The sequence below is a fragment of the Sphaerodactylus townsendi genome, linkage group LG09 (assembly GCF_021028975.2).
Source record: "Sphaerodactylus townsendi isolate TG3544 linkage group LG09, MPM_Stown_v2.3, whole genome shotgun sequence".
NCBI lineage: Eukaryota > Metazoa > Chordata > Lepidosauria > Squamata > Sphaerodactylidae > Sphaerodactylus > Sphaerodactylus townsendi.
The window spans coordinates 65,492,539-65,519,765 of record NC_059433.1 but is presented as its reverse complement, the minus strand read 5'-3'; the positions used below and the strand labels follow the sequence as shown (position 1 = coordinate 65,519,765).

The 27,227-nt window shown below is 47.1% G+C and overlaps 1 protein-coding gene across 3 annotated transcripts in view; it reads right to left on the bottom strand.

Annotated features, from left to right (window-relative positions):
• Positions 1–27,227, bottom strand: part of PTP4A3 (protein tyrosine phosphatase 4A3) — a 152,963-nt gene that overhangs the window by 22,579 nt on the left and 103,157 nt on the right. For all 3 annotated transcript variants that reach the window (XM_048508101.1, XM_048508103.1, XM_048508102.1), the window contains 2 exons: positions 18,117–18,878; positions 5,851–5,943 (listed from right to left, as the gene is read on the bottom strand). In XM_048508101.1, the coding sequence (XP_048364058.1) occupies positions 5,851–5,943; positions 18,117–18,221 (198 nt within the window). In that variant the 5' untranslated portion in view covers positions 18,222–18,878. The remainder of the gene's footprint in view (positions 1–5,850; positions 5,944–18,116; positions 18,879–27,227) is intronic.

Here is a 27,227-nt window from a genome sequence, read left to right as displayed (position 1 = left end):
CCTATGACACTACAGATAAACATTAGGGAATTGTTGTTTTATCAGTTTCTGCCAGCATGGCCAATTGGCCATGCTGGGACGAGGGGCTGGATGTGGGCGCCAATTGTAGTCCATGAACAATCTGGGAATGCCATAGGTTTTACACCACCACTCTTAGGCCAGGGTAGAAACCCAGGCTTCTAGATAAAATTAGGGAACATGAGCTCCATTCTATCAGTTTTCGGGAACCCTGATTCCCATCCGGCCTCTGTCAGCATTGGCAATTGGCCCAAGCGCTGGTACAAGGCTGATGGGAATTTGTAGTCCATGAACACCTTGGAAATCGCCATAGGGTTTCTGCCACACTGCTCTAGGCCAGGGTAGGGGAATCCTATGACGGGAGCTCCAGGATGTTCAGGAACTACAATTCCCATCTAGGGGCTGACAGGGCTGATGGGAATTGTAAGTCCATGAACACCTGGGAATGCCATATAGGTTTGCCCTGCACATCAGCTTTAGGCCAGGGTTGGGAACCTGCAGTTTCAGATGTTCAGGAACTACTGATCCAATTCCTATCAAGTTTTCTGTCAGTGCATGGCCAATTGGCCATGCTGAGTAGAAGGCTGGGATGGGAATTGTAGTTCCTGGAACATCTGGAGAGCTGCAGGTCTCCTACCCCTGCTCTAGGCTGGGATTCCTGCATTGAGTGGTGTGGGAGTTGGCCTTCTCCCAGCCTCTATGGATTCACTACATAGCAATGGCCTAAGCTGACCTCGGGTGAGGGAAAGAGAGCAACCACCTCTTCTGGAGCCTCCTCTCTCATAATAATAGTCATTCCTTCACCTCAGCTGAGGTTCAAAAGTACCTTGATTTAACTCAGAAATTAAAAAAAAAGCGCAGGGATGTCTCCCCCGAGGCGGGATGCAATCAAATGGGATTAAAATGCCCACGCCAATCACTCTTTCATGCAGATGCCCCCCCCCCACCGGGCCTGATTATAAGCAACTTCAATTGTTACTTTACATATGCACTTAAAAATAGGTGGATTCCACTCAACATGTACAATCACTCTTGCTAACTGCACCTTTTACACTTGTTAAGCTAAATGAACGTAGCAGAACATAGAAAGCAGCATTTCTCCGCTGACTGTGACCAGAAAGTCCATCTAGTCCAGCACTCTGCTACTGCAGTGGCTCCACCAGGGTGCCTTTGGGAGCTCAAATTTGCGGTGCAGGGATGGGAAAGCAATGGCCTTCTCGCTGCTGCTGCTCCCGAAAGCACCCTCGGTCTGCTAAGGCATTTGCAACTTCAAGATCAAGGAGGATCAAGATTGGTAGCCAGCTAGGATCGAATTTCTCCTCCATCAATCGATGTCCCAAAGCCCCCGAAGGCTAATCCAGGTTCCCTCACTTGCTACATCCAAAAGAGCATTGCATCCTGACTTTGCAAAGGAATTACCTTCTGTTGGATTAGCCCCCAGTAGGTGATGCACCAGCAACGGCGTAGCTTCCAGCCAGGGAATTTTTTTGGATTATGTATATAAAAAACAAAGTAAAACTTTAAGAACCGCAAATCCTGGAGACATCAGCCTTCTACCTGGACATTTATTTTTTAGTTTCCCCTTTAATTTTGGTTAATGCGGATTCAGTGCATATATAGCGCTTGTTATGCAAGCAAGGTTCTTTGTTGTGATGATGTGAAGCAGCTAATCCAGGTGAGTGGTAATATCCTACCACCTCCCAGCTTTGCAGCATATTCCAACAATTCAACCCACTGGCGTACATGGCGTAGAAGAAATGTTTGGGTGCAAATGCTTAATGGTTCTTTCTCTCCCACTCTGGACATTCCATAGGTATATATATACCTCCACTTGCTTTGCACTGCCACCGGATCCTCTGAAGCATGCCAGCCACAGATGCAGGCTAAACGTCAAGAGAAAAAATGCTACTCAAACACGCCAGCGCTATACAGCCCGAGGAAACACCATAACACCTCCACTAAAAAAAGCAGTTAACGCGTGCAAGTCAGTGCTAAACCTTTGAATTGGAAAGAGGTTGGGCCCAGTGGAGAGGAGAGTGTATTCCAAGTTCACATATCTGGACCCCGACCTCAGTAAAAAGAAATGATCCTGGGAATGTCCTTTCCCTATCCTGAGACCTCTTTGAGATTACAGCCGCATTTGACCAAACTCTGATAAAGAAAGACAGTCCTGACTCCTCTAAGAAGGCAATCTTGTGCGACTATGATGTCTTACCAATAAATACTAGGAACCAGGGGCATTCCATTGCGAAAATGCTGGGGGTGGGGGAAGAATTGGGACTAATAAAAGGGAAACACTTCTTCACTCAACGGCAATGTAGTGTTCTAACATGTTGCCAGGAGGTGGTGATGGCCACTCACCTGGGATAGCTTTCAAAGCGTCATGGACAGATTGATGGAGGAGAAGTTCCATCTCTGGCTACCAATCTTGATCCTCCTTGATATCATCAGATTGCAAATGCCTTCCAGCAGTCCAGGGTGCTCGAGGGAGCAACAGCCGAGAAGGCCATTGTTTACCCCTCCTGCACGTGAGCTCCCAAAAGGTACCTCCAGGCCTACCGCGTGAGCAGGAAGAGCTGGACCTAGATGGACTCTGGTCTGATCCAGCTGGCTTGTTCTTATGTTCTTAAGGCCATTGCTTTCACCTCCTGCACGTGAGCTCCCAAAGGCACCTGGTGGGCCACTGCGAGTAGCAGAGTGCTGGACTAGATGGACTCTGGTCTGATCCAGCTGGCTTGTTCTTATGTTCTTAAGGCCATTGCTTTCACCTCCTGCACGTGAGCTCCCAAAGGCACCTGGTGGGCCACTGCGAGTAGCAGAGTGCTGGACTAGATGGACTCTGGTCTGATCCAGCTGGCTTGTTCTTATGGTTCTTAAGGCCATTGTTTTCACCTCCCACGCGGGAGTCTCCCAAAGGCACCTGGTGGGCCACTCAGCGGAGTAACCAGGAGTGCTGGACTAGATGGACTCTGGTCTGATCCAGCTGGCTTGTTCTTATGTTCTTAAGGCCATTGCTTTCACCTCCTGCACGTGAGCTCCCAAAGGCACCTGGTGGGCCACTGCGAGTAGCAGAGTGCTGGACTAGATGGGCTGTGGTCTGATCCAGCAGGCTAGTTCTTATGTTCCACAAGTATTGTCATATTAATCTTAAGGCTGAGGGCGAAAAAGTAGTCCTTCAATTCAGTCAAGATAGCAAACCAAATGATATAATGCAAGAGTCCTCCCTTCTTCAGTATTGTCGGGTTGGGCTTCACCGGGCCGACCAAACTGAGTACCAGGGAGCCTTCGGACTGGCGTGGCCGCGGGTCTGGTGGATTTTGTTCCTAACATTTCGCCTGCATCTGTGGCTGGCGTCTTCAGAGGTGTATTACAGAGAAAAATCTGTTTCACACTGTGTCTGAGTGAGAAGGGAAAGTTTAGTGTGGCATATTGTCCATGTCCCAGGGTGGGGAACCAAAAGTGTTTGAGTGGAACTTGCTGTGCAAAGGTGTGGTTGAGTGCATTGTATTGCAGGTGGGGTTATCATTGATCCATTTTTTTAAGTACTGGGAGCCAGGCTTTTGCTTAATTTTAACATCTCTTCTTTCTTTGCTGAAGTTGTCCTGGCGTTTAGAATTTTAAATGCCTCCCTGTGCAGTCTGACATAGTAAGCTTCTGAATTGTCCAGAATTTCAGTGTTCTCAAATAAAATATTATGCCCAGTTTTGTTTTACAGATGTTCTGCAACTGCAGATCAGTGGTGGGATCAAAAATTTTAGTAACAGTTTCCCATGGTGGTGGGATTCAAACTGTGGCATGGAAGCTTCAATGGGTCTGAAGCGGCATGACGCCAGGGGAGTGGCTGCAGGGAATTCCAGGGCGGGCATTCCTGGCGAGGATTGTGGCAAGGACGCAGCTGTGCCGGGTCGCTTGGACTGGAAAGCTAATGCACACAGGCGTAGGTTGCCACGCATCACCGGTGCACCTCCCAAGCTAGACTGCTTCAAGTTCTGCTTGGCCACTGCTGAGGAGGAGGGCATTAATTCAAGGCAGAAATCATGTGGCAGCAACTCCCCAATTAGTAACCCCCCCTCCTCGCACACACAAATAATAATGTGAGTAACCTACTCTACAAGGGAACCTGTAGAGAACCTACTGCTGATCCCAACTCTGCTGCAAGATTTTTCAGGATGGTTAACCTTGACAGTGTCTCTTTCATGTTCTTTAACAAGTGGTCCTAATGTTGGCGCTTTTGTGGTTCCTATGTAGAATCTTTCCCACAGACACAGTGTGTGAAACAGGACTTTCTCTGTGATACACCTCTGAAGGCATGCCAGCCACAGATGCAGGCTAAACGCTAGGAACAAAAAAATCCACCAGACCACGCACCACACAGCCCGAAAACCCACAAGACAGAACCAGTCCTTTTCTTCTTCATCCTCCATCATAGTCCCAAATTACTATGATCTGAGTAAAGTTTATACAGAAGAAGAGAAGAGTTTGGATTTATATCCCACCTTTCTCTCTTGTATTTTATTTATTTATTTATTTATTTTATTATTGTGAGCTTTATACCGGCCTCGAAGGGCTCCAGGGCAGAATAAAAAAGCCAACACTAACAAACAGACAATAAAACAGGATAAAAATAAATTAAGACTTAAAATGCAGCCATTAAATATCAAACCTTATTTAAGTTTTAAAATAGATGGCATCCGACTATTAAAACCTCCTCTTAAGAGACTCAAGGTGGCCTACAAGCTCCTTTCCCTTCCTCTCCCCACAACAGACACCTTGTGAGGTAGGTGGGGCTGAAAGAGCTCCAAAGAACTGTGATTAGCCCAAGGTCACCCAGCAGGAATGTAGGAGTTGGAAAACACTCTGGTTCGCCAGATAAGCCCCTCCTGCCACTCAAGGTAGAAGGGGAGTGAGGGAATCAAGAAGCCCAAGTTTGCCAAGATTAGGAACCAGATGACTGGTTCAACACATATATATACATTTCTAGCCTAAATCAATCTCTTGCTTCTTTGTTGTGACTGAATGTTCTCAACCATCCTTAATGTTTCAGGCATTTGGGGAACCCCTCTCAATAACCTGTACTAGCAAACTTTGAAACTTTCAAAATCCCTGCTGAGCAGAATCAGACTGAAACAGGTGGGGATAGGAATTGTTTCTCACCTGAACTTTCTATGGCCAGGCAAATTGACACTCTGGCACGGGTGCCAGATGTGGCACTCAGAGCCCTCTCTGTGGGCACGAACAGAGTGCCCCCCTCCTCACATCTAGGCTGGCCTGGGCTCGATTATTAGCATTAAACCTAAGACCTAGTTTTGGGGAAGCAATGTAGGTAACCCTGTTAAGCGCTGTTAAACCCCACTGATTTTCATGCGAAGAACTAAAGTGCAATCCTTTACTTGGGAGCAAGCTCAGTTGCTGGCAATGGGGCTTGCTCCTGAGTAAACCCTCCTAGGGTTGTGATTCACCTGTTGGAAGAGTTGCGCAGTTGCTTCAAAGCAAAGCCACTGACTACCACCAAGCTTACTCCTGAGTAACGTGTGCCTTGAAGCCAATCGTTTTTTCTAAACTAAAACCTCAGTGTTCAGGTTAAACTGCAGTGTTGGCACTTTGCAATAAATAAGTGGGTTTTGGAGTTTGCCGCTGGGGTACCTCAACCTCGGAAGAGTTCGGCCATACACTGCTATAGCGAGCAAAGCACAAAGTTCCTAGGGAATTCTGGAGTTATGAAACCAAGCAAGGCATACCCTATGTTTCTGGAGGAAGTTGCATCACACCTGCAAATCGACCAATCGCAACACAGGACTGTCTCTCCTAGGAATGCAAGAGTAAGGTACCTACCATGACAGTAATGCCATCTTTTTCCAGTGGAGTCTTATCGTAGGTTACTTCACACACTCTCACTACGGTCGTCGCGCCGTATTTTTTCAGATCCTCTTGTGGGAGAGAAGGAAGGGGAGTTATTTTTGTTTTAAACCACCTGCCCTCATTGGGAAACCAGCCCAGAAATTCCTTCTGCTTCATCGTGTCAGTTCTAGGAATAGCCTCTCCAGGAATGGGATTACAAAGAACCAGCACAGTGGACAGAGTGGAGTGGACAGAGGCTTTCGGAGTCCTGCATCCAAGTCCCGAGTCTGCCATGAACGTTGCAGGTCAGAAGGGGTTGGGATAAAAGTCTAATAACAAATAAGTGTTCTCTGTTGCCAGGATTAAGAAGGAGGAGTTTGGATATATATCCCCCCCTTTCTCTCCTGTAAAGAGACTCAAAAGGGGCTTACAATCTCCTTGCCCTCCCCCCCCACAACAAACACCCTGTGAGGTAGGTGGGGCTGAGAGAGCTCTGAAGAACTGTGACTAGCCCAGGGTCACCCAACTGGTGTACATTGGAGTGCACAAGCTAATCTCGTTCACCAGATAAGCCTCCACAGTTCAAGTGGCAGAGCGGGGAATCAAACCCGGTTCTCCAGATTAGAATGCACCCGCTCTTAACCACTACACCACACTGGCTTTAAGTATGGGGAAAGTGTGTGCATTATTCTTGGCAGAAAAATGGGATGAAAATGCACAAGTCAGATTTCCTGAGCAAGTATGAAATTTATTAGTTTTAAAATAAGAAGTCTATCCACTGAGCCCTGGGCACCGAAAGTCAAACAAGCTGACGAATTGTGGACCCAATAAGTCACTTCTGAAAAAAAAATGCCCAGTTAGTAAAGAAGATCACAGATTCATCTAGACCACGAGACTGTGACCCATGGGTTGGGACCCTCAACTGATTTTTTATATGGGGAGTTCAATGCAGCGATCATGGCTAAAATACTGATAGAACTACACTCCAATCAGGAAGGAAAATGTGTATGCCTGAACACCCTGGAGAAAGGGTGTGATGAAAACACAAATACTGGTTGCCGCATCTCAAAAAGGATATTGAAGAGATAGAAAAAGTGCAGAGAAGGGCAACGAGGATGATTGAGGGACTGGAGCACCTTCCCACAGGAGAGAGCATGGCATTTGGGACCCTTTAGCTTGAGAGAGACGCCTGAGGGGGGGATAGGATCAAGTCTATGTACCATGCATGGTGGTGAAAATGTGGACAGAGAGAAATTTTTCTCTCTTTCTCACAATACTAGAACCAGGGGGCATTCATTGAAAATGCTGGGGGGAAGAATGAGGACTAATAAAAGGAAACACTTCTTCACTAAACGTCGCAGTGGAGTGTTTGGAATAATAACATGTTGCCACAGGAGGTGGTGATACACTCACCTGGATAGCTTTAAAAGGGGCTTGGACAGATTGATGGAGGAGAAGTCGATCTATGGCTACCAATCTTGATCATCTTTGATCTGAGATTGCAAATGCCTTAGCAGACCAGGTGCTCGGGAGCAACAGCCGCAGAAGGCCATTGCTTTCACTTCCTGCATGTGAGCTCCCAAAGGCACCTGGTGGGCCACTGCGAGTAGCAGAGAGCTGGACTAGATGGACTCTGGTCTGATCCAGCTGGCTCGTTCTTATGTTCTTCTTTTACCATAGCAGCACTGAAAACCAGCTTAAAAGGCACGCTGATTTGAGAAATTGCTCCTTTTTGAATCCAGCGAGTCTCCAATAGGAGGGAATTCCCCTCAGGGGTGGGTTATCTTCTTTGAACAGGGGTGGGTTATCTTCTTTGAACAATTCATCCACAGCCAGAGGGCTACACATGGTGGATTAGAGAATTACCTAAGCGTAGCTCAGGGGTAGGGAACCTGCGGCTCGAGAGCCGCATGCGGCTCTTCTGCCCTTGCACTGTGGCTCCACGAGCCGAGCCGCTGGCCCCATCCTTGCCAGCCCTGAGGGTAGCAGGGCGGGCACACCAACTGCCCAGGTCGGCTGGGGCGCACGCATGAGCTTCCCTCTGCTCTCGCTCTGTTGGAGCTTGAGGGCGGGCTGCTTTCCCGGGCGGGCTGGCACGAGGCCGAGCATGGGCTTCTATCTCCTCTTGCCTCGCCCTGCAGGCAGCTTGGGGAATGGGTGCATCCATGCGCTTCTCAGAATGAGCGGAGCAAAAGGTAAAAAAACCCCTATATATATAGTGTTATCTTTATTTTAAATGTCAAAAATTATTTGCGGCTCCAAGTGTTTTCTTTTCCCATGAAAAACGGGTCCAAATGGATCTTTGAGTGTTAAAGGTTCCCTACCCCTGGCGTAGCTGAACCCCGAGGAGTTGTACATGCATTGAATAGCTAATAAATTCTCCAGAAATAATCAGGGCAGCATTAAAATTTGCAAGAAAGCTGTTGAAGGGGTTAAAGACCTCACAGGATTATTTGAGCGATCTCGTTCTCCAGACCTTCAAACTGGATGCTACACATTACTGAGACTGAGACCGTGTGACATGGATGGACTCAGAACTATGCACTGCCTTAAAGAACTTTTTAAACGGGCTATGCGTCTCCACCCATATGCTACCAGCAAGTTCATTTATATGTACAAGACGTAATGTCACCGCTAGGTTTAATGTTATGCCTTCTGCCTTGTTACATGGCAGATTTAATAAGCAAGAAAAGGCTAAAAGATGGTGCCCATGAAACAACGGCTCAGTTGAATCTCTGGCTTCACCAATTACTACACTGTCTCAGATTCAAGGAAATCAGATCCAAGTATGTGAATCTCACTCCTTTACATTTACCCCATCTCCCCGATTTAATTAGATTACACTACTTGTTGGACAACCCTGATCCTTCCCTCTGTATGATAGTGGCAGACTTTCTCCTGGAAATTACTAAACACCAGTAGATTTCCTTCGACCAAACATTTATTTCCTGTATTGTATATGCTTTTAAATCCGTTTTTTATTATTGTTGTACTGTTGTCTATGCCAATAAAGGCTTGCTTCTCTGATTTATTTCTGGCCATATATATGTGTTATTGTCTTTGCAACACCCACTGTGGTGAGGTGTGCGATTTGTCTATTAAAACTTGCCAAGCTTTGATTTCTTATCAGGTTGTATGGTTTTGGTTTATGGTTTGGACTAGAGATTGCAACATTAAAACAGCAGAAAGAATCCCACACACTTTATAGAGTTTTCCAGGATAGAAGCAGCGCCTTGAACACTGCCCAGAAGTTCTGGTGGGTTTTCCAGGCTGTGTGGCCGTGGTCTGGTGGATCTTGTTCCTAACTTGTTCCTAATCTGGTTCACCAGAAAAGCCTCCACAGCTCAAGTGGCAGAGCAGGGAATCAAACCCGGTTCTCCAGACTAGAGTGCACCTGCTCTTATCCACCATGCCACGCTGGCTCTCTACTTTCCAGAATGCTCACGGGTGCCAAGGGAAGTACTGATGGGTGTCATGCCACCCATGGGCTCCACGGTGGGGAACCCTGACGTACATAAACATCTGGAACTTCTCCCCACCTCTAAATTTCAGCCTTCCAGCATTCTGTCAGTCTCAGGGACGGGAGCGGAGTAACCTCTTTAGAACCTTTCGGCTGCTCTCAAATTCCCATGCCTCCTGCAGCACGCTCAATCCCACATAGGGGTGAGAGATTGATTTTTTTTGTTGACAAGCTAGTGAGGGTCAAACAACTCCCCTTCCAAATATGTAGAAACTCATTTATGGAAGATCCAGCTTTTCTGCTTTCATAACCTCCACTACTTGGTTTCAGATGTGGGGCTGAGAATGAAAGCACACGGGTTTATCTAAGGTCATCGGGTGACTTCAGGTCAGAGGCAATATACTTGTCAGAGACTGCCTATCTGTAGCTCAGTCTCGGCAAGTTTAATTATCCGAAATGGAAAGGATCCCACTCCAATGAGTTTGAGCACTTTTGGCGCCTATGAACTGGTCACACTGCTGATTTCTATATCTAGGTAGCACTGTTGGTAATCCAATGCAAAACTGGAAATCCAGCGTTGCTAATCCAATGGAAAACATTCTCTAATTTTCTTTCCTGTCAAATGTAAACTGACTTTGCCAATAGTATTGTCAAAGGCTTTCACAGCCGGAATCACTAGGGCGTTGTGGGTTTTCTGGGTTGTATGGCCGTGCTCAGAATCCTCTGAAGATGCCAGCCACAGATGCAGGGGAAACGTCAGGAGAAAAAATGTTGCTGGAACACGGCCACACAACCCGGGAAACCCACAACACCCAGGATTTTGCCGTTGCCTTCCTGTGCATTACAACTCTGGATTTCCTTTGGGATCTCTTATTCAGGTATTAACCAGGGCTAACCCTGCTCAGCTTCTGAGATTGGGCTACTCTGAGCCATCCATGTCGCAGCGTTCTCTAATGTGTTTGTGTGCTGTCAAGACACTGCCCATTGGGTTTTCAAGTCAAGAGAGGCTCAGAGGTGGTTTGCCACTGACGACCTCTGCGTGGGCTGAGAGAGTTCTGAAAAAACTGTGGTTGGCCCAAGGTCACCTAGCAGGTTTCATAAGAAGGAGTGGGGAATCGAACCCCGTTCTCCAGATTACAGTCTGCCACTTTGAACCGCGACACATTGGCTCTCTGATTCTCCAGTACTCCAGCCAAAATCAAAACACAGAAGTTTCTGGGTCTCATTCCAACCATCCAGCCCTGAGATTCTGGCTCTGTTCTGACCCGCTCACCAACATTTTAGGCAGATTTAGACCGAAGCGTCTTAACTATGATGCCAACAAAATCGTGATGGCTTCCACGATGCTGAAATTGTGGTGCTATGCTCCAAGTCAGCAATGTGATGCGGCGGCCAAGAAAGCCGATATGATTCTGGGTTGAATCAATAGAAGCATGGTGTCTAGATCGAGGGATGTAATTGTACCTCTCTATTCTGCACTGGTTAGACTTCACCTGGAATATTATTGTAGTAGTCTCTAAGGTAGCATAATCTAAGAAGGAGATTGACAAAGCCAAGAACGTATAGAGGGGAAGGCTGCACCAAATGGTAAAGGGTCTAGAATCCATGCCCTACGAGGAGAGACTTAGGGAGCTGGGGATGTTTAGTTTGGTGAAGAGAAGGCTAAGAGGTGACATGATAGCCCTGTTTAGATATTGGAAGTTGGACAAGCCAAGGTTGGTGAGGGTATGCTATTGGTTTCCTGCAGGCTCCAGAGACTACCAGAGCTTCCGGTAATATAAGACAGTTTCTGAGATTAACTTTTGCTCCTGCTAGATGTGGTATGTGTCTTACTTCTAGGGGATGTCTTATTTTCCTGTGTTCTTGTCTAAGGTCAGTGGCATGCTTCCAAGCAAAAACTTTGCTATGTCTTACTTTCGGGGGATGCCTTATATTTCGCACTTCAGCAAAACCTCTACTATGTCTTATTTTTAGGGGATGTCTTAAATTCGGGGAAACAGGATAGGACCAGGAGTAATGGGTTCAAGGTGAAGGAAAAGAGATTCCACCTAAACATCAGGAAAAACTTCCTGACAGACAGTGGAATGCACTGCCTCAGAGAGTGGTGGAGTCTCCTTCTTTGGAGGTTTTCAAAGAGAGGCTGGATGGCCATCTGACAGGAGTGCTTTGATTGTGTCTTCCTGCATGGCAGGGGGCTTAGGCTTGATGGCCCTTGGGGTCTCTTCCAACTCTATGATTCTAAGTCTGGCCAATACTGGCTCAAAGTTATTACAAGTGTTAGGCTAGAGATGCCAGTAGAAGGCGGGAAGGCAGGAGAAACCCTCCTTGCTGTAAAACCACCCCTCGAGAGACAAGCTAAAAGTAGAATTCATGGGGAAGCTGGACTAATATCATCCCTCCCCCCACCCCCGCCAGATTATCCCTACTCCACCCAACACACTTTAGAGAAAGTTCACCATATCCTGGCAAGATTGGGTATCTTTTGCTGTTTCCAGTGAGTAAACAAGGGCATTTATTTTTAAATCCTTGTAGGTATGCAGCAATTGAACTAGTTGCCCACGTAACCAGATCAACATCCGTGGACAACAGTCTCAGCTCCGGATTGGGGATGGGGAGGGGGGGAGGCGCGCGTAGGGGAACGGTACTGCTAAAAACAGCACCCACTGGCCTCCAGCCCAGGTATTAAGGAGGGCACAAAAATGTCAAGCAAATGTTTATGATCTCTAGATGAGCTAAAAAAAGCCGAGCTGCTACAAGCTAGAAAGCAATTGCCCGGGAAGTCCTCTTGGTCTGCAACAGAGGAGCTATATTGAAGTCAAGCAGCACTTCAGAGACCGACAAGAGTTTTGTGCTGTGAGTTTCGAATCATAGGCTCATTCCGCACATGCAGAATAATGCCCTTTGAAACTGCTTTCAGTGCTCTTTGAAGCTGTGCGGAATGGCAAAATCCACTTGCAAACAGTTGTGAAAATGGTTTGAAAACGCATTGGCTTATGTAAAAGGAAGGGGCCATAGACTCATAGAGTTGGGAGAGACCGCAAGGGCCATCAAGTCCAACCCCCTGCAATGCAGGAACACACAATCGAAGCACTCCTGACACGATGGCCATCCAGCCTCTCTTTACAAACCTCCAAAGAAGGAGACTCCACCACACTCTGAGGTAGTGCATTCCACTGTCCAACAGCCCTTATTCTATTAGGAAGTTTTTCCTGATGTTTAGGTGGAATCTCTTTTCCTTCACCTGGAACCCAGGAATGTAGTACACACCTCTGGTTCACCAGATAAGCCTCTGCCACTCAGGTGGAGGAGTGGGGAATCAAACCCGGTTCTCCAGATAGAATCCACCTGCTCTTAACCACTACACCAGTGATTGCGAACCTATGGCATGGGTGCCAGAGGTGGCACTTGGAGCCTTCTCTGTGGGCACGTGCACACCGAGTTTGTCATGTGGGGGTGGAAAATCACCCCTCACACAGACATATCTAAGAACATAAGAACATAAGAACATAAGAACAAGCCAGCTGGATCAGACCAAAGTCCATCTAGTCCAGCTCTCTGCTACTCGCAGTGGCCCACCAGGTGCCTTTGGGAGCTCACATGTAGGATGTGAACGCAATGGCAGCCTACTCATGGCTGTTGCCCCCCATCACCCTGGTCTGTTACATGGCATTGGTGCCCCTGATCAAAGAGGATCAAGATTGGTAGCCATAAATCGACTTCTCCTCCATAAATCTGTCCAAGCCCCTTTTTAAAGCTGCTATCCAGGTTAGTGGCCATCACCACCTCCTTCTGTGGCAGCATATTCCAGAAGCCACCAATCACATCGCTATTCGTGAAAGAAGTGTTTCCTTTTATTAGTCCTAATTCTTCCCCCCAGCATTTTCAATGAATGCCCCCCTGGTTCTAGTATTTTCAGAGAAAGAGAGAAAAATTTCTCTCTGTCAACATTTTCTACCCCAGGCATAATTTTGTAAGGGACTTCAATCATGTCATCCCCTCAGTCAGCCTCCTCCTCCAGAACTAAAGGGAGGTCCCAAACGCTGCAGCCCTCTCCTCCCTCCATAGGAGGAAGGGTGCTCCGAGTCCCCCCAATCCCAATCCTCGCTGCCTTTCTCTGCACTTTTTCTGTCTCCTCTTGAGATCGCTGGGCGACCAGAGACTGAACACAGTACTCCTGGCGCGGTCGCTCAACTACACGGTATTTATATAAGGGCATGACAATCTTTGCAGTTTTATTCCCCAATTCCTTTCCTAATTATCCCTGTAGCATAGAGTTTCTCTGCCTTTTCACAGTCAAGCATGCAATTGAGTTGACATTCCTGCATGGAACTATCAACTTCAAGCGACTAACTCCTCTTCCTGGTCTGTGACTGATAGCACTGACCCCCTGTAAGCTGATGTAAGTGAAGTTTGGGATTTTTTTTTGCCTAGGCTGGCTCAGCCACTGAGCTTACCATGTGCTACAAGACTGCAGTGGGCAGGGAGGACCTCGGCCTAGCTGCAGCCTGGTGCCTGCAATGCTCTGCAGGCTGCTGCCAGGGGTGCGCGGCCAGAGGAGGCAGAGATGCTAGAGAGGCACAGCAGCTAAAAAGTCTTGGCTGGACTTGGCTGGAGGCTAGAGTAGGTTGGCCCCCCTGCTCGAGGCAGGTTCAGGCGGAGGAGGAAGAGGGAGCCAACTGGTTTTTTCTAAACTAAAACCTCAGCATTCAGGTTAAATTGCCGGGTTGGCACTTTGCGATGAATAAGTGCGGTTTGGGTTGCAATTTGGGCACTTGGTCTCGAAAAGGTTCGCCATCACTGCACTAGACCACGCTGGCAAAAGGGCAAAAGACACTGCTGAGCTATTTGACTGCAAACCGTCCACAGCAGAGACAGAATCGATTCGCAGCCAGCTCAGCCCAGACCTCAGTTGCTTTCTGCAGGAAATGTGTTGAGGGCTGATCCCAACACCAGCTGATCCTCACCAGCAAGCTCCTTCTGCCAAGTGACTCTCCTTGCCCTACTTTTTAGAGCCCGGGAGCAACACAATTGAAAAGGAATTCAGGCCTGTAACTCTCCGCTCGCCTGCAGGGCAAAACAATCTCCCAGAGAGCAGGTACCAGCAGCCTTACCTATGTGACCCACAGCGACACGTGCTGGGCCTAGTCACTTAGCAAGGATTCTGCTTGAGGCTGAGCCCTTCCTTAGGTTGGAAGAGAGGGACTTTACGTTGTTTCCTGCCTCATCCTATAGAGGGGTTTTTTACTAGCAAGCTAGTGGCTAGATACGGACTTAGGAATTTGTCACCTTTACTCTATCATGCTGACTCTATCCCTTTGATGTAGACTGATACTCTTAGGGACTTCCTCCCTTGCTTCCGCCTTCTTCTCGGACCTCTCCATCTTACCTTCACCATGCCTAGGGAGAGGATGTGTCTCCTACGCATCCGCCTCCATCCAGCTAGATTAGACTAGATAGTAAGCAATGGCCTTAAGAACATAAGAACAAGCCAGCTGGATCAGACCACAGCCCATCTAGTCCAGCTCTCTGCTCCTCGCAGTGGCCCACCAGGTGCCTTTGGGAGCTCACGTGCAGGAGGTGAAAGCAATGGCCTTCTGCGGCTGTTGCTCCCAAGCACCTGGACTGCTAAGGCATTTGCAATCTGATATCAAGGAGGATCAAGATTGGTAGCCAGAGATCGACTTCTCCTCCATCAATCTGTCCAAGCCCCTTTGAAAGCTATCCAGGTGAGTGGCCATCACCACCTCCTGTGGCAGCATATTCCGAACACCCATCACACGTTGAGTGAAGAAGTGTTTCCTTTTATTAGTCCCAATTCTTCCCCGCCCCCCCCCCCAGCATTTTCAATGAATGCCCCCTGGTTCTAGTATTGTGTGGAGCATCATAGTCACACAAGATTGCCTTGGGAAGTCAGACTGTCTTTCTTATCAGAGTTTGGTCAAATCGGCAGCAATCTCCGAGGTCTCAGATAGGGAAAGGACATTCCCAGGATCATTTTTACTGGGGGTCGGGGTCCAGATATTGAACTTGGAATGCACTCTCCTCCACTGAGCCCAGCCTCTTTCCAATTCAAGGTTGCACTGACTTGCACGTTAACTGCTTTTTAATTGGAGGTGTTATGGTGTTTCCGGGCTGTATGGCCGTGTTCCAGTAGCATTTTCTCTTGACGTTTCGCCTGCATCTGTGGCTGGCATCTTCAGAGGATCCGATGGCAGTAAAGCAAGTGGAGTATATATACCTATGGAATGTCCAGAGTGGGAGAAAGAACCATTCGCATTTGCACCCAAACATTTCTTCACGCCACGCGTGGTTGGTGTTTGGAATATGCTGCCGCAGGAGGTGGTGATGGCCACTCACCTGGTTAGCTCTTCACATCATCACAACAAAGAACCTTTCTTGCATAACAACGTTATATACACAGATCCACGTAACCAAGTCGAGGGAAACTAAAATAAATGTCCAGGTAGAGAAGGCTGATGTTCAGGATTTGCTCCTAAAGCGCTGTTTTTATATACAAATCCAAAAATTTGGTGACTGCATCGTTTGCATCACCACTGGGGCTGTCCAACAGAAAGGTAATCTTTTGCAAGTCAGATGCATGCTCTTTTTTGAGTAGCAGGGGAACCTGGTTAGCTTCAAAAGGGGCTTGGACAGATTGATGGAGGAGAAGTCGATCTGTGGCTACCAATCTTGATCCTCCTTGATCTGAAGTTGCAAATGCCTTAGCAGACCAGGTGCTCGGGAGCAGCAGCAGCAGAAGGCCATTGCTTTCCCATCCTGCACGTGAGCTCCCAAAGGCACCTGGTGGGCCACTGCGAGTAGCAGAGTGCTGGACTAGATGGACTCTGGTCTGATCCAGCAGGCTCTTTCTTATGTTCTTACGTTCATTGCTTAACAAGTGTAAAAGGTGCAGTTAGCAAGAGTGATTTGCATGTGTTGAGTGGAATCCACCTATTTTAGCATATGTAAGTAACAGTGAAGTTGCATAATCAGCCGGTGAGGGCATCTGCATAGTGATTGCGTGGCATTTTTAATCCATTTGATTGCATCCCGCCTGGAGACATCCTGCTTTTTAATTTCTGATTAAATCAAGTACTTTGAACCTCAGCTGAGGTGAAGAATGACTGTGTGTATAAGAGAGGGCTCCGAAGAGGTGGTTGCCTCTTTCCCCTGCCGAGTCAGCTTAGGCCATTGCTATAGTGAATCATAGAGCTGGGAGAGGCCAACTCCCTGCTCAATGCAGGATCAGCCTAGAGCAGGGGTAGGGAACCTGCAGCTCTCCAGATGTTCAGGAACTACAATTCCCATCAGCCCCTACCAGCATGGCCAATTGGCCATGCTGGTAGGGGCTGATGGGAATTGTAGTTCCTGAACATCTGGAGAGACGCAGGTTCCCTACCCCTGAGCTAGTGGAAGGGCTGTGATAACATTGCCAATGCCACGACACTCCTTCCGGGAAAAATCTGGAAGTGAAAGACGGTGGTGTCTAGGAATTGCTTGAGACTCTATGTTAAAAGCAATGTTTCCACTAATTCCTAGACTCTTATAGTGATGTTGCTGAGGCCGATTTTTAAATTTTATTTTTCTCCCACTATCATGCACAGATGGGCTTTTCTCTGGGCCTGCCACAGAGCGCTGAATGCTTTCTCAAAGATGCAGTACGCTCTTTATAAACTTTGGCAGATTGGAAGTGATTAATTAGACTCTCTGCCAAAACTGTTCAGGACATAACCCGCCGGAAGCTCATCCCAATGTTTGCTTATGCCAACAGAAGTAGGAAAACTTTACTAAGCAAGACTGACAGGCAGACATCACCAGATGATAAGCTTTCTCTTCACCCCATATGACTGCATACATCAGTGGTGGCGAACCTATGGCACGGGTGCCGGAGGTGGCACTCCGAGCCCTCTTGGTGGGCACGCGTGCACAGAGTTTGTCATGTGATAATAGTGTAATTATTTCAGGGAGATTATTAGCATTAAACCTAAGACCTAGTTTTGGGGAAGCAATGTAGGTAACCCTGTTAAGCGCTATTAAACCCTACTGATTTTCATGGGAAGAACTAAAGCATGATCCTTTACCTGGGAGTAAGCTCGGTTGCTGGCAATGGGGCTTACTTCTAAGTAAACCCTCCTAGGGTCCTGATTCACCTGTTCGAAGTGTTGCACAGTTGCTTCAAAGCACAGCCACCGACTACCACCAAGCTTACTCCTGAGTAACGTGCGCCTTGGAGCCAACCATTTTTTCTATACTAAAACCTCAGTATTCAGATTAAATTGCCATGTTGGCACTTTGTGATAAATAAGTGGGTTTTTGGTTGCAGTTTGGGCACTCGGTCTCAAAAAGGTTCACCATCACTGGCATACATTTTCAGCGTGGTGATAAATTGAGAGCAGGTGGATTCTAATCTGGAGAACCGGGTTTGATTCCTCACTCCTCCACCTGAGTGGCAGAGGCTTATCTGGTGAACCAGATGTTTTTTCCGAACTCCTACATTCCTGCTGGATGACCTTGGGCTAGTCACAGTTCTTCGGAACTCTCTCAGCCCCACCTATTTCACAAGGGGTCTGTCGTGGGGAGAAGGGAAAGGAGCTTGTAAGCCACCTTGAGTCTCCTTACAGGAGAGAGAAATGGGGTATAAATCCAAACTCTTCTCTTCTTCATCATAGCAAGATTCTCACCAGCTTCAGAAAAAACCCCAAAATACTAATTTTTAAAAGATAAAATGGTCTTTCAGTTTAACCGGAGCCACCTTTACCATACAATAAAGTCTTTTCCAATAGCTCCTTTCTGGACTCACCTCGATGAAGGTGTTCAGTGTCGCGTTGGTCGGGTTGTGGGTTATGAGGAACCTCATGTTCTTGTAGCAGACCTCCACAGGTGCGGGCCGATTCATTCGGGCCATAGTGAAAAATAAAAGCGAGGTCGGATACACCCCAAAAATGAAAAGAAAAAAAAAAGATCTTGCAGGTCAAAAAGGAAAACAGAATCCCCTAGAGTTTGGCAAAATACTCCCTCCCTAAAATTAATGTTGTGCAAATATCCCCAGCTTTTCTGGGGGGAGGGTGTGTTGGATTCTCTAAATCACCCAACACACAAAAAAAGAACCCTGTGCTTGACTCTGAATAATACTTTTTTTTAAAAAAAATCCTTTTGTAGTGTCAATTTTTCCTTGTGTGTGCAATTTCAGGGCAGTCGTCCCTCAGCGCCGTCTGCTTCCCTTCTTCGCTCTCCCCTCTCCGGAAAGGCCTCTGCATTCGGTTTTACCAGCTGGCGTCCCCTCCTGGGCCGTCACGTTACCCCATCTGGATATGTAAAATATTTGGGGGCAGTGAGGGAACCCCGGTGCGGCTCAGGCTGGGGCGGCAGCCAGATAAAATTCTCCCTCGGCTGCAAGAGCCATGCACGGGAGATGTGAATGGTTAAGCCCAAGGGCTCAGCGCCAGGTTCAAGCGGGGTATCGTCGTCCTGGGTTCAGCGGGCAGGATGTTGTGCGTGGCAGTGCTCAAAGGTGCGCCCGGACCCCTCCATAAATCCACGGCTGATCAGCATGCAAGACAATCTGAAAGAGAGGAGAGGATTTTGCGTCAGCAGGTATCTCAAGGTCAGAATGCCTCATTGGAGGGTGACGAGTTAGCCCTCACATGGGGCTAGAAGCAGCGGTTGCTATCAGAAGCTCTGAATAGAAGTGGTCTTATATTTAGTATATATTTTATTTACGGTCATTGACCAGCATTTAGTACAGTGGTGGCGAACCTATGGCACGGGTGCCCGAGGTGGCACTCAGAGCCCTCTCTGTGGGCACGCACAGAGTGTTCCCCATCTAGGCTGGCCTGGGCCACTGGGCTCGATTATTAGCATTAAACCTAAGACCTAGTTTTGGGGAAGCAGTGTAGGAAACCCTGTTAAGCGCTGTTAAACCCCACTGATTTTCATGCGGAGAACTAAAGTGTGATCCTTTACCTGGGAGTAAGCTTGGTTGCTGGCAATGCGGCTTGCTTCTGAGTAAACCCTCCTAGGGTCCTGATTCACCCATTGGAAGAGTTGTATGGTTGCTTCAAAGCAAAGCCACCGACTACCACCAAGCTTACTCCTGAGTAACGCAGGCCTCGGAGCCAACCGTTTTTTCTAAACTAAAACCTCAGTATTCAGGTTAAATTGCTGTGTTGGCACTTTGTGATAAATAAGTGGGTTTTGGGTTGCAATTTGGGCACTCGGTCTCAAAAAGGTTCGCCATCACTGATTTAGTAGTAGTAGTAGTAGTAGTAGTAGTAGTAGTAGAGGAGGAGGAGGAGGAGGAGGAGGAGGAGGAGGAGGAGGAGGAGTTTGGATGTATATCCCCCCTTCTCTCCTATAAGGGAACTCAAAGGGGAAGGGCTGCTGGGAAGTGTAGTCCTCTGCAGGAGGGCTCAGATTCCAGCTCCTCCTGGAGGGACAAGGACTGCATTTCCCAGTAGCCCTTGATGTACGAAACCATACTAATCTCCTGTTACAGTGTGCTTCTTGAAAGTTACTTCTAAACCTAAGCTGGACCAAAGTTTGAGGCATTTTGCCACGTTCTTTGGATCTTCACCACCTATGTACAACTTCTCCAGTGCGTCTCTCTTCCCTTCCCACAAAGTCCTTTGGCTATTGAGACAGGCTAGATAAAGTGACCCCTTTCTGGTCCTAAATAGGATCTACTAATTACAGAACTTTTCTATGATGCTTTTCCATCAGATTCAGGGACTCCAAGGTGGTGAACATTAGAACATTTCAGGCATTTAAAAAAAAATTTGAAACACACATGCACATAGACATTTGAAACAATTAAACAGAATATGATATAAAAATACAAACACACATACAAAGAGAAGGGCTAATAAAAGTTAACGAGGGAATGCCGAGAGAGAGAGAGAGAGAGAGACAGACAGACAGACAGACCCACCCACCCACCCACCCTTTTCACACGAACCTTTAAAAACATTTTTTTCTTATAGGATTGACAATTTTAATTTTATCAATTAGATGCGACGGCAAACAAGCTGTCATATAATGTATTTGTTTGTTATGTTTACAGTATGTAATTAATGTTTTTTTAAAGCTGAACTGAGTCCGATATTTGACTCAACTATTGTTGTTGTAATTAAAACTTTAATAAAAATATATTTAAAAAATACATTTTGAGTCAGGAAATACAACTTTTCCTCCATGGAGTTCCACATTGCTTTTTACCCCCAAACGTTTTATTTGCAACCTCAATTTTTTAAAAAATGAATCCCCTTTAAAGCAATTCTTTGGTTGAAACGTTCTGGTATCTTCAGTTGCCTGGGCAATCTCTCTAAGATGTTTCCCACGCCTCTGTGTTGTCCCCGAAGTTCCTCCTCACAGCCATTTTCTGAGCTCACTCCGTTCCCCCCATATGTTTATTTGCACCTATTTTTTGTTGTCTTTAAATTTTGGGCGCGGGGGGGGGGGGGGAATTTTTCAAGTTTTGAGTACACGAGGTGAAGAATTGCAGTCCTAGGCTGGGAATCATTGAAGCATCATTCTACATCTAACTGAAAAATAAGGGGTATAATCACATAAAGACAGCCAGGAATTGTTTTGAGAGGGTGAGTGTGCGGACATACATTATGGTAAAGGGGTGGGGACTGAAAACGTTTTAGGCAATTTGTGCAGAAAGGGCCGAAGTCTTCGCCAGCTGGTGGTAGACAATAACAGAGGAAGACAAATGAATCTCCCTGAAGAGGGAGTTCCAAAGTTTTTGGGGCCATGACTGAGAAGGCCCTAACCTCAGACAGTGGGGGCACCCAACGCAGGGCCTCTGAGGGGGACCAGATTGGTTAGTTAGGCTCATACACAAAATAGGTAGTTTGTCAGGTATAGGGCTTTAAAAGTCAGTCCCATAATACACAAGTAGAAGGGGGTGTGTGTAGTCAAGTTGGGGCTGTCTTAAGCTGACTCCATAGGGTCTTCAAGACAAGAGAAATTCAGAGGCGATCTGCCATGGCCTTCCTCTGTCTGGTAACCCTGGATTTCCTTGGCGGTCTCTCGTCCAAATACCAACCAGGGCTGACTGACCCTGTTTTGCTTCTGAGATCTGACAAGATCAGACTAGCTTGGGCCACAGAACAACATGAAACAAAATGGCAGCCGTCTTGACTCCCAATGTAAAGCACTGCAGAGTAAGAACATAAGAACATAAGAACAAGCCTGCTGGATCAGACCAGAGTCCATCTAGTCCAGCTCTCTGCTACTCGCAGTGGCCCACCAGGTGCCTTTGGGAGCTCGCGTGCAGGAGGTGAAAGCAATGGCCTTCTGCTGCTGCTGCTGCTCCCGAGCACCTGGTCTGCTAAGGCATTTGCAATCTGAGGTCAAGGAGGATTAAGATTGGGAGCCAGAGATCGACTTCTCCTCCATCAATCTGTCCAAGCCCCTTTTAAAGCTATCCAGGTTAGTGGCCATCACCACCTCCTGTGGCAGCATATTCCAAACACCAATCGCACGTTGTGTGAAGAAGTGTTTCCTTTTATTAGTCCTAATCCCCCCCCCCCCCGCCCCCAGCATTTTCAATGAATGGACCACATGCAAATCTATTCCAATACCTGTTTCTCTTCCCTTCTTCAGTGCAGGTTGGTTTGAAAAGAGTTGCCCACCAGTAACGTTGAGTGGCTCAGACAAAGCTACTGTCACTATAAGGGATGCAATGAGGTCACAATGGGGAGGGAGGGGAAGGCCACCTCCTTAACTAGCCAGGGCTGAACAGGAGTCTGAGAATGGGAGGGGGGCTTGGCTCAGGGGAAGAACACTTGCATGGCATGCAGAAGGCCATAGGTTCAATCCCCAGCTTCTCCAGTTAAAAGGGTCCAGTAGTAAATGATAGGAAGAACCTTAGCTTGAGACTTTGCTGACCCGCTGCCAGCCTGAATAGATAATAATGACCTTATAAAATACATCTGAAGAAGAGTTTGGATTTATACCCCACCTTTCTGTCCCGTCTCATGGCGGGTTACAAACTCATTTTCCCTTCCTCACAAAGACACCTGGTGAAGTAGGTGGGGCTGAGAGAGTTCTGAGAGAACTGTAATTGCCCCAAGGTTACCCGACTGGAGTGTAGGAGTGGGGAAACCAACCTAGTTCTCCAGATAGGACTTCGCCACTCAGGTGGAGGAGTGGGGAATCAAACCCGGTCCTCCAAATTAGAGTCCATCTGCTCTTAACCACTACACCAGCGGTGGCGAACCTATGGCACGGGTGCCAGAGGTGGCACTCAGAGCCCTTTCTGTGGGCACGCGTCCACAGAGTTCATCATGTGGGGGGCGGAAAATCACCCCCCACGCACACACACACATCTAGGCAAGCCTGGGCATGATCCTTTGCCTGGGAGTAAGCTCGGTTGCTGGCAATGGGGCTTGCTTCTAAGTAAACCCTCCTAGGGTCGTGATTCACCCATTCGAAGCATTGCACGGTTGCTTCACCAAGCTTACTCCCGAGTAACGTGCATCTCAGAGCCAACTGTTTTTTTTCTAAACTAAAACCTCAGTATTCAGGTTAAATTGCCGTGTTGGCACTTTGTGATAAATAAGTGGGTTTTGGGTTGCAATTTGGGCACTCGGTCTCGAAAAGGTTCACCATCACTGCACTACACCATGCAAGAAGGGTTTGGGAACCAAGGGATGAACTGGAGAAAAGGCTGGAGCAAACTTTTTTTAATGAAGCCGCCTCATCTAACAGACCACTAGTCCAGTGATGGCGAACCTTTTTGAGACCGAGTGCCCAAATTGCAACCCAAAACCCACTTATTTATCGCAAACTGCCAACCCGGCAATTTAGACTGAATGCTGAGGTTTTAGTTTAGAAAAAACCGGTTGGCTCCCTCTTCTTCTGCCCCACCCACTCGATCAGGGGCCAGCCTGCTCTAGCCTCCAGCAAGTCCTGCGTGCACCGCTCTGTGCCTCTCTAGCATCTCTGCCTCCTCTGCACCCCACCCCCCACCCCCGGGCAGCAGCCACCCGGAGCACAGGCACCAGGCCCGCCAGCCAAGTCCTCCCTGCCCACCGTGGTGCATGTGTCGTGCTCAGTGGCCCAGACCAGCCTAGATGTGTGTGGGGGGGGGGGGATTTTCCGCCCCCCACATGAGGAACTTTGCGTGCGTGTGCCCACAGAGAGGGCTCTGAGTGCCACCTCTGGCACCCGTGCCATAGGTTTGCCATCACTGCACTAGTCCATATAGCTGAATATTAGCTACTCTGGTCGGCAGCAGTTCTCCAGGTCTCGGGCAGAGCGAGATCTTTCCTAGCACTTTACCTGAATGCATGGATGGAGGACCTTCTGCCTGAGAAACCAGGTGGACTACCACTGAATCACAGGTTCGTGTTCACATATCCGGAGAGTCCAGGAAACAAAGCTTTTCCAGCTCTTTTGGCCAACATAATACATTTGACAGAAGGAACTGATCCGGACCACACATTATGTCAAGGAACAGCAAACCATTTCTCAGCCAAAGCACCAACCCCAGAGACCCTTTAAAGCCCAACCAAGACAGCCACAAGAGAACATCTCTCCACACGTGTCCTGGAATGAATCATTCCACAGTTCCCATTCCATACGCGCTTGGTGTTCAACTCACAGAAATATGCAGTTAATCAGGAATGAGTCCACCTGTTTACTTGGGATATTTACTTGAGAGTCAGCCTTTCTAAACTCTCAGGGTTGGTTGCGTCCAGTGGTGGGATCCAAAAATTTTAGTGACAGGTTCCCTCGCCAGCCCCCCCTCTGCAAAGGGGGCAGAGGCGTACTTAGGCAAACCTGAGCCCTGGGCAAAATCTGAGTTGGATGCCCCCCCGCCCCCCACGGGCAGCCACCCCACCACAACCCCCCAAATTTTTTTTGCACCAAGTCATTTCTAAATCATCATCACATTGTAGAAAATGCCCCAACTCACAAATCTGAACACAGCAATTGTGAAACACACAGGTTCTTTGGTAGTGATTGGTGAGATAAAAGGTACGAAAGGCTGAGAACATAAGAACATAAGAACAAGCCAGCTGGATCAGACCAGAGTCCATCTAGTCCAGCTCTCTGCACCAGGTGCCATTGGGAGCTCACGTGCAGGATGTGAAAGCAATGGCCTGCGGCTGTTGCTCCCGAGCACCTGGACTGTTAAGGCATTTGCAATCTCAGATCAAAGAGGATCCAGATTGGTAGCCACAGATCGACTTCTCCTCCATATCTCTGTCCAAGCCCTTTTTAAAGCTATCCAGGTTAGTGGCCATCACCACCTCCTGTGGCAGCATATCCCAAAGACCAACTACACGTTGCGTGAAGAAGTGTTTCCTTTTATTAGTCCTAATTCTTCCCCCCAGCATTTTCAATGTATGCCCCCTGGTTCTGGTACTGTGAGAATATTGTGAGAATCCATGAATTGCAGTACCTGAAAGGGATTCACCCAGTTCAGGGAGTTACATTATTAGTCGCAATTGCTATATGGAACCTTCACGTTCAAAGGCAGGATGCCTCTCGGGGAGGCGAGGGAGTGGAGACGGAAAAGCGGACCCAATGAGTAACCCCCTCTCGGCACACACAAATAATTAGTAACCCACTCTCGGGAACTGGTGAGAACCTGCTGGATCCCACCTCTGGTTGCGTCCTTCAGCATTGTGCAGCCATTAAGAGCGGAAAGCCAGCATAACGCAGTGATTAACAGTGGTGAATTCTAATCTGGAGAACTCGGTTTGATTCCCCATTCCTCTACGTGACTTTAATGTGGTGAATCAGGTTTGTTTTCCTGCTCCTCCACATGAAGCCTGCTGGGTGACCTTGGCCTAGTCCCAGATCTCTCTGGTCACATGCTCACCATCAGCAAAGACTCCTGTGAAGACCTGTGGCCACCCACAGCAACATATGAACAGCAGCTACTAAAATGGGCTATTGAAAAGCAAAAGGAACCCCCAAGAACCGTTCACTTCATTCGATGAAGGAACCTTTGACTCCTGAAAGCTTGCACCCTGCAAATCTTCTTGGTCTTTGAGGTGTCACTAGACAACACCCCGGTATGCTGATAATCTGAAGATCCTCTGAAGATGCCAGCCACAGATGCAGGCGAAAAGTCAGGAGAAAATGCTGCTAAGAACACAGCCATACAGCCCGGAAACCACACAGCACCCCAGTGATTCTGGCCGTGAAAGCCTTTGACAATACATTGAAATGTATGGTCTTCGCTTAGCTTGTCTGAATTCATAGGGTCAGGAGCACCTTAGTTGCAAGGGAATTCCTGCCCCTGGACCTGGGAGAGCATCCCTTGAGGAGCCACTGCTTTGCCTCCTGTCTCGAACTGGTCTCTGCGCTCGGCAGAGGCCAACTTACTGGTGATCCCTGGCCCCTCCATGATGCGGCTAGCCTCTACCCGAGCCAGGGCCTTTGCAGCCCTGGCCCTGGCGGAACGCTCTCCCTCCAGCTGTCAGGGCCCTGCGGGTTCTCAATGAGTTCCGCAGGGCCTGCAAGACTGAGCTGTTCCGCCGGGCTTTTGGGGAGGCTGGCCGCTGATGGGCCCCCCTCCTTTTATAACATCAGTGGATCCTTTATAACATAGGTGTCAAATTCGCGGCCCTCCAGATGTTATGGACTACAGTTCCCATCATCCCCTGCCAGCATCATGCTGGCAGGGGATGATGGGAACTCTAGTCCATAACATCTGGAGGCACCATACCTATAACATCAGTGGATCACCGTCCCCCCCCTCTCTTAGGAGATTTGATTGTAGGTGCCATCCTGTTATGCTGATTTAAGCGGCTGCATTTTAATGGGGTGGGGTTTTATTTTATACAGGCCAAAATAATTAATATTTAACTTATTTTTAGATCTTAATTGTACATTGCTATTTATGTTCGTTGTCCACGCATACAGGAGCCTCCAGGGAGGGCGATTATATAAATATTTTTTTAAAATAATGTTTATTAAAGTTTTCTTTTATTAGTAATCTTTGTATTAAGTTTCATAAAACCAGAATTATTTAACAAACAAAGCAATCAAAGAGCATCCCACATACATAGAGGTCATCCAATGAAACTTCCATTACATAGCGATTAACCAAAACCCGCAAAACACAACACCAACTTACAAGATTTAAAATTACTATTCTGGTACTATTTTCTACTTTATCACGATTTCTATTCACAATTACATTTCTTAAGCATTATTTAAAGAAGAGTTTCTTCCCATATTTAATAACAATTTAGTCTTCTTATGAAACTTCACCAAACCTATTATCTACTTTTCTTACATAATATAACATGAAACTGGGGGGGTTATATCATTCTTCTTCTGATATTCCTTTTAATATTTACATAAACTTAGAATTTCTGTTTGTCTTTTCGTTTTATCATATAGTCTATGGCGGTTTCCAATCTTTAACAAAATCATCGTTCCGTTTAACTATTGTTGACGGTTGTCTTATCCCATATATTCTACAATTTTGTTGATCCATTCCGTTATCTTTGGAGTTCTTCCTTTTTCAATTTCTTGCGACCAATATTCTGGCTGCGAAAACTTTCTGTGTTCTATTTTAATATCCATACCTAACAAATTCAAGTAAATACATCTCTTTTCCTTTTCAAAGTGTATCCACAATATTTCCTGAGATTATTTTTATGTAATTTTTCCCCAAAATTCTATTATTTTGACACAGTCCACCAAATATGGTCATAGTTTCCTTTATCTTTATGATAACAACACAAATTGAACCGTTTGAATACGATTTTGTTAATTTAGATGGGCATAAAATTGCCATCTGTAGAACATTTTATTATGTTCTCTCTCAGGTTTACTTATATTTTTGTAAATTTTATGTTTTCCTCCAGATTTGAATTAAAATTCTTCTATATATAATATTATTTCTCCCTACTGCTTCAGCCCAAATAATCATGTTTTT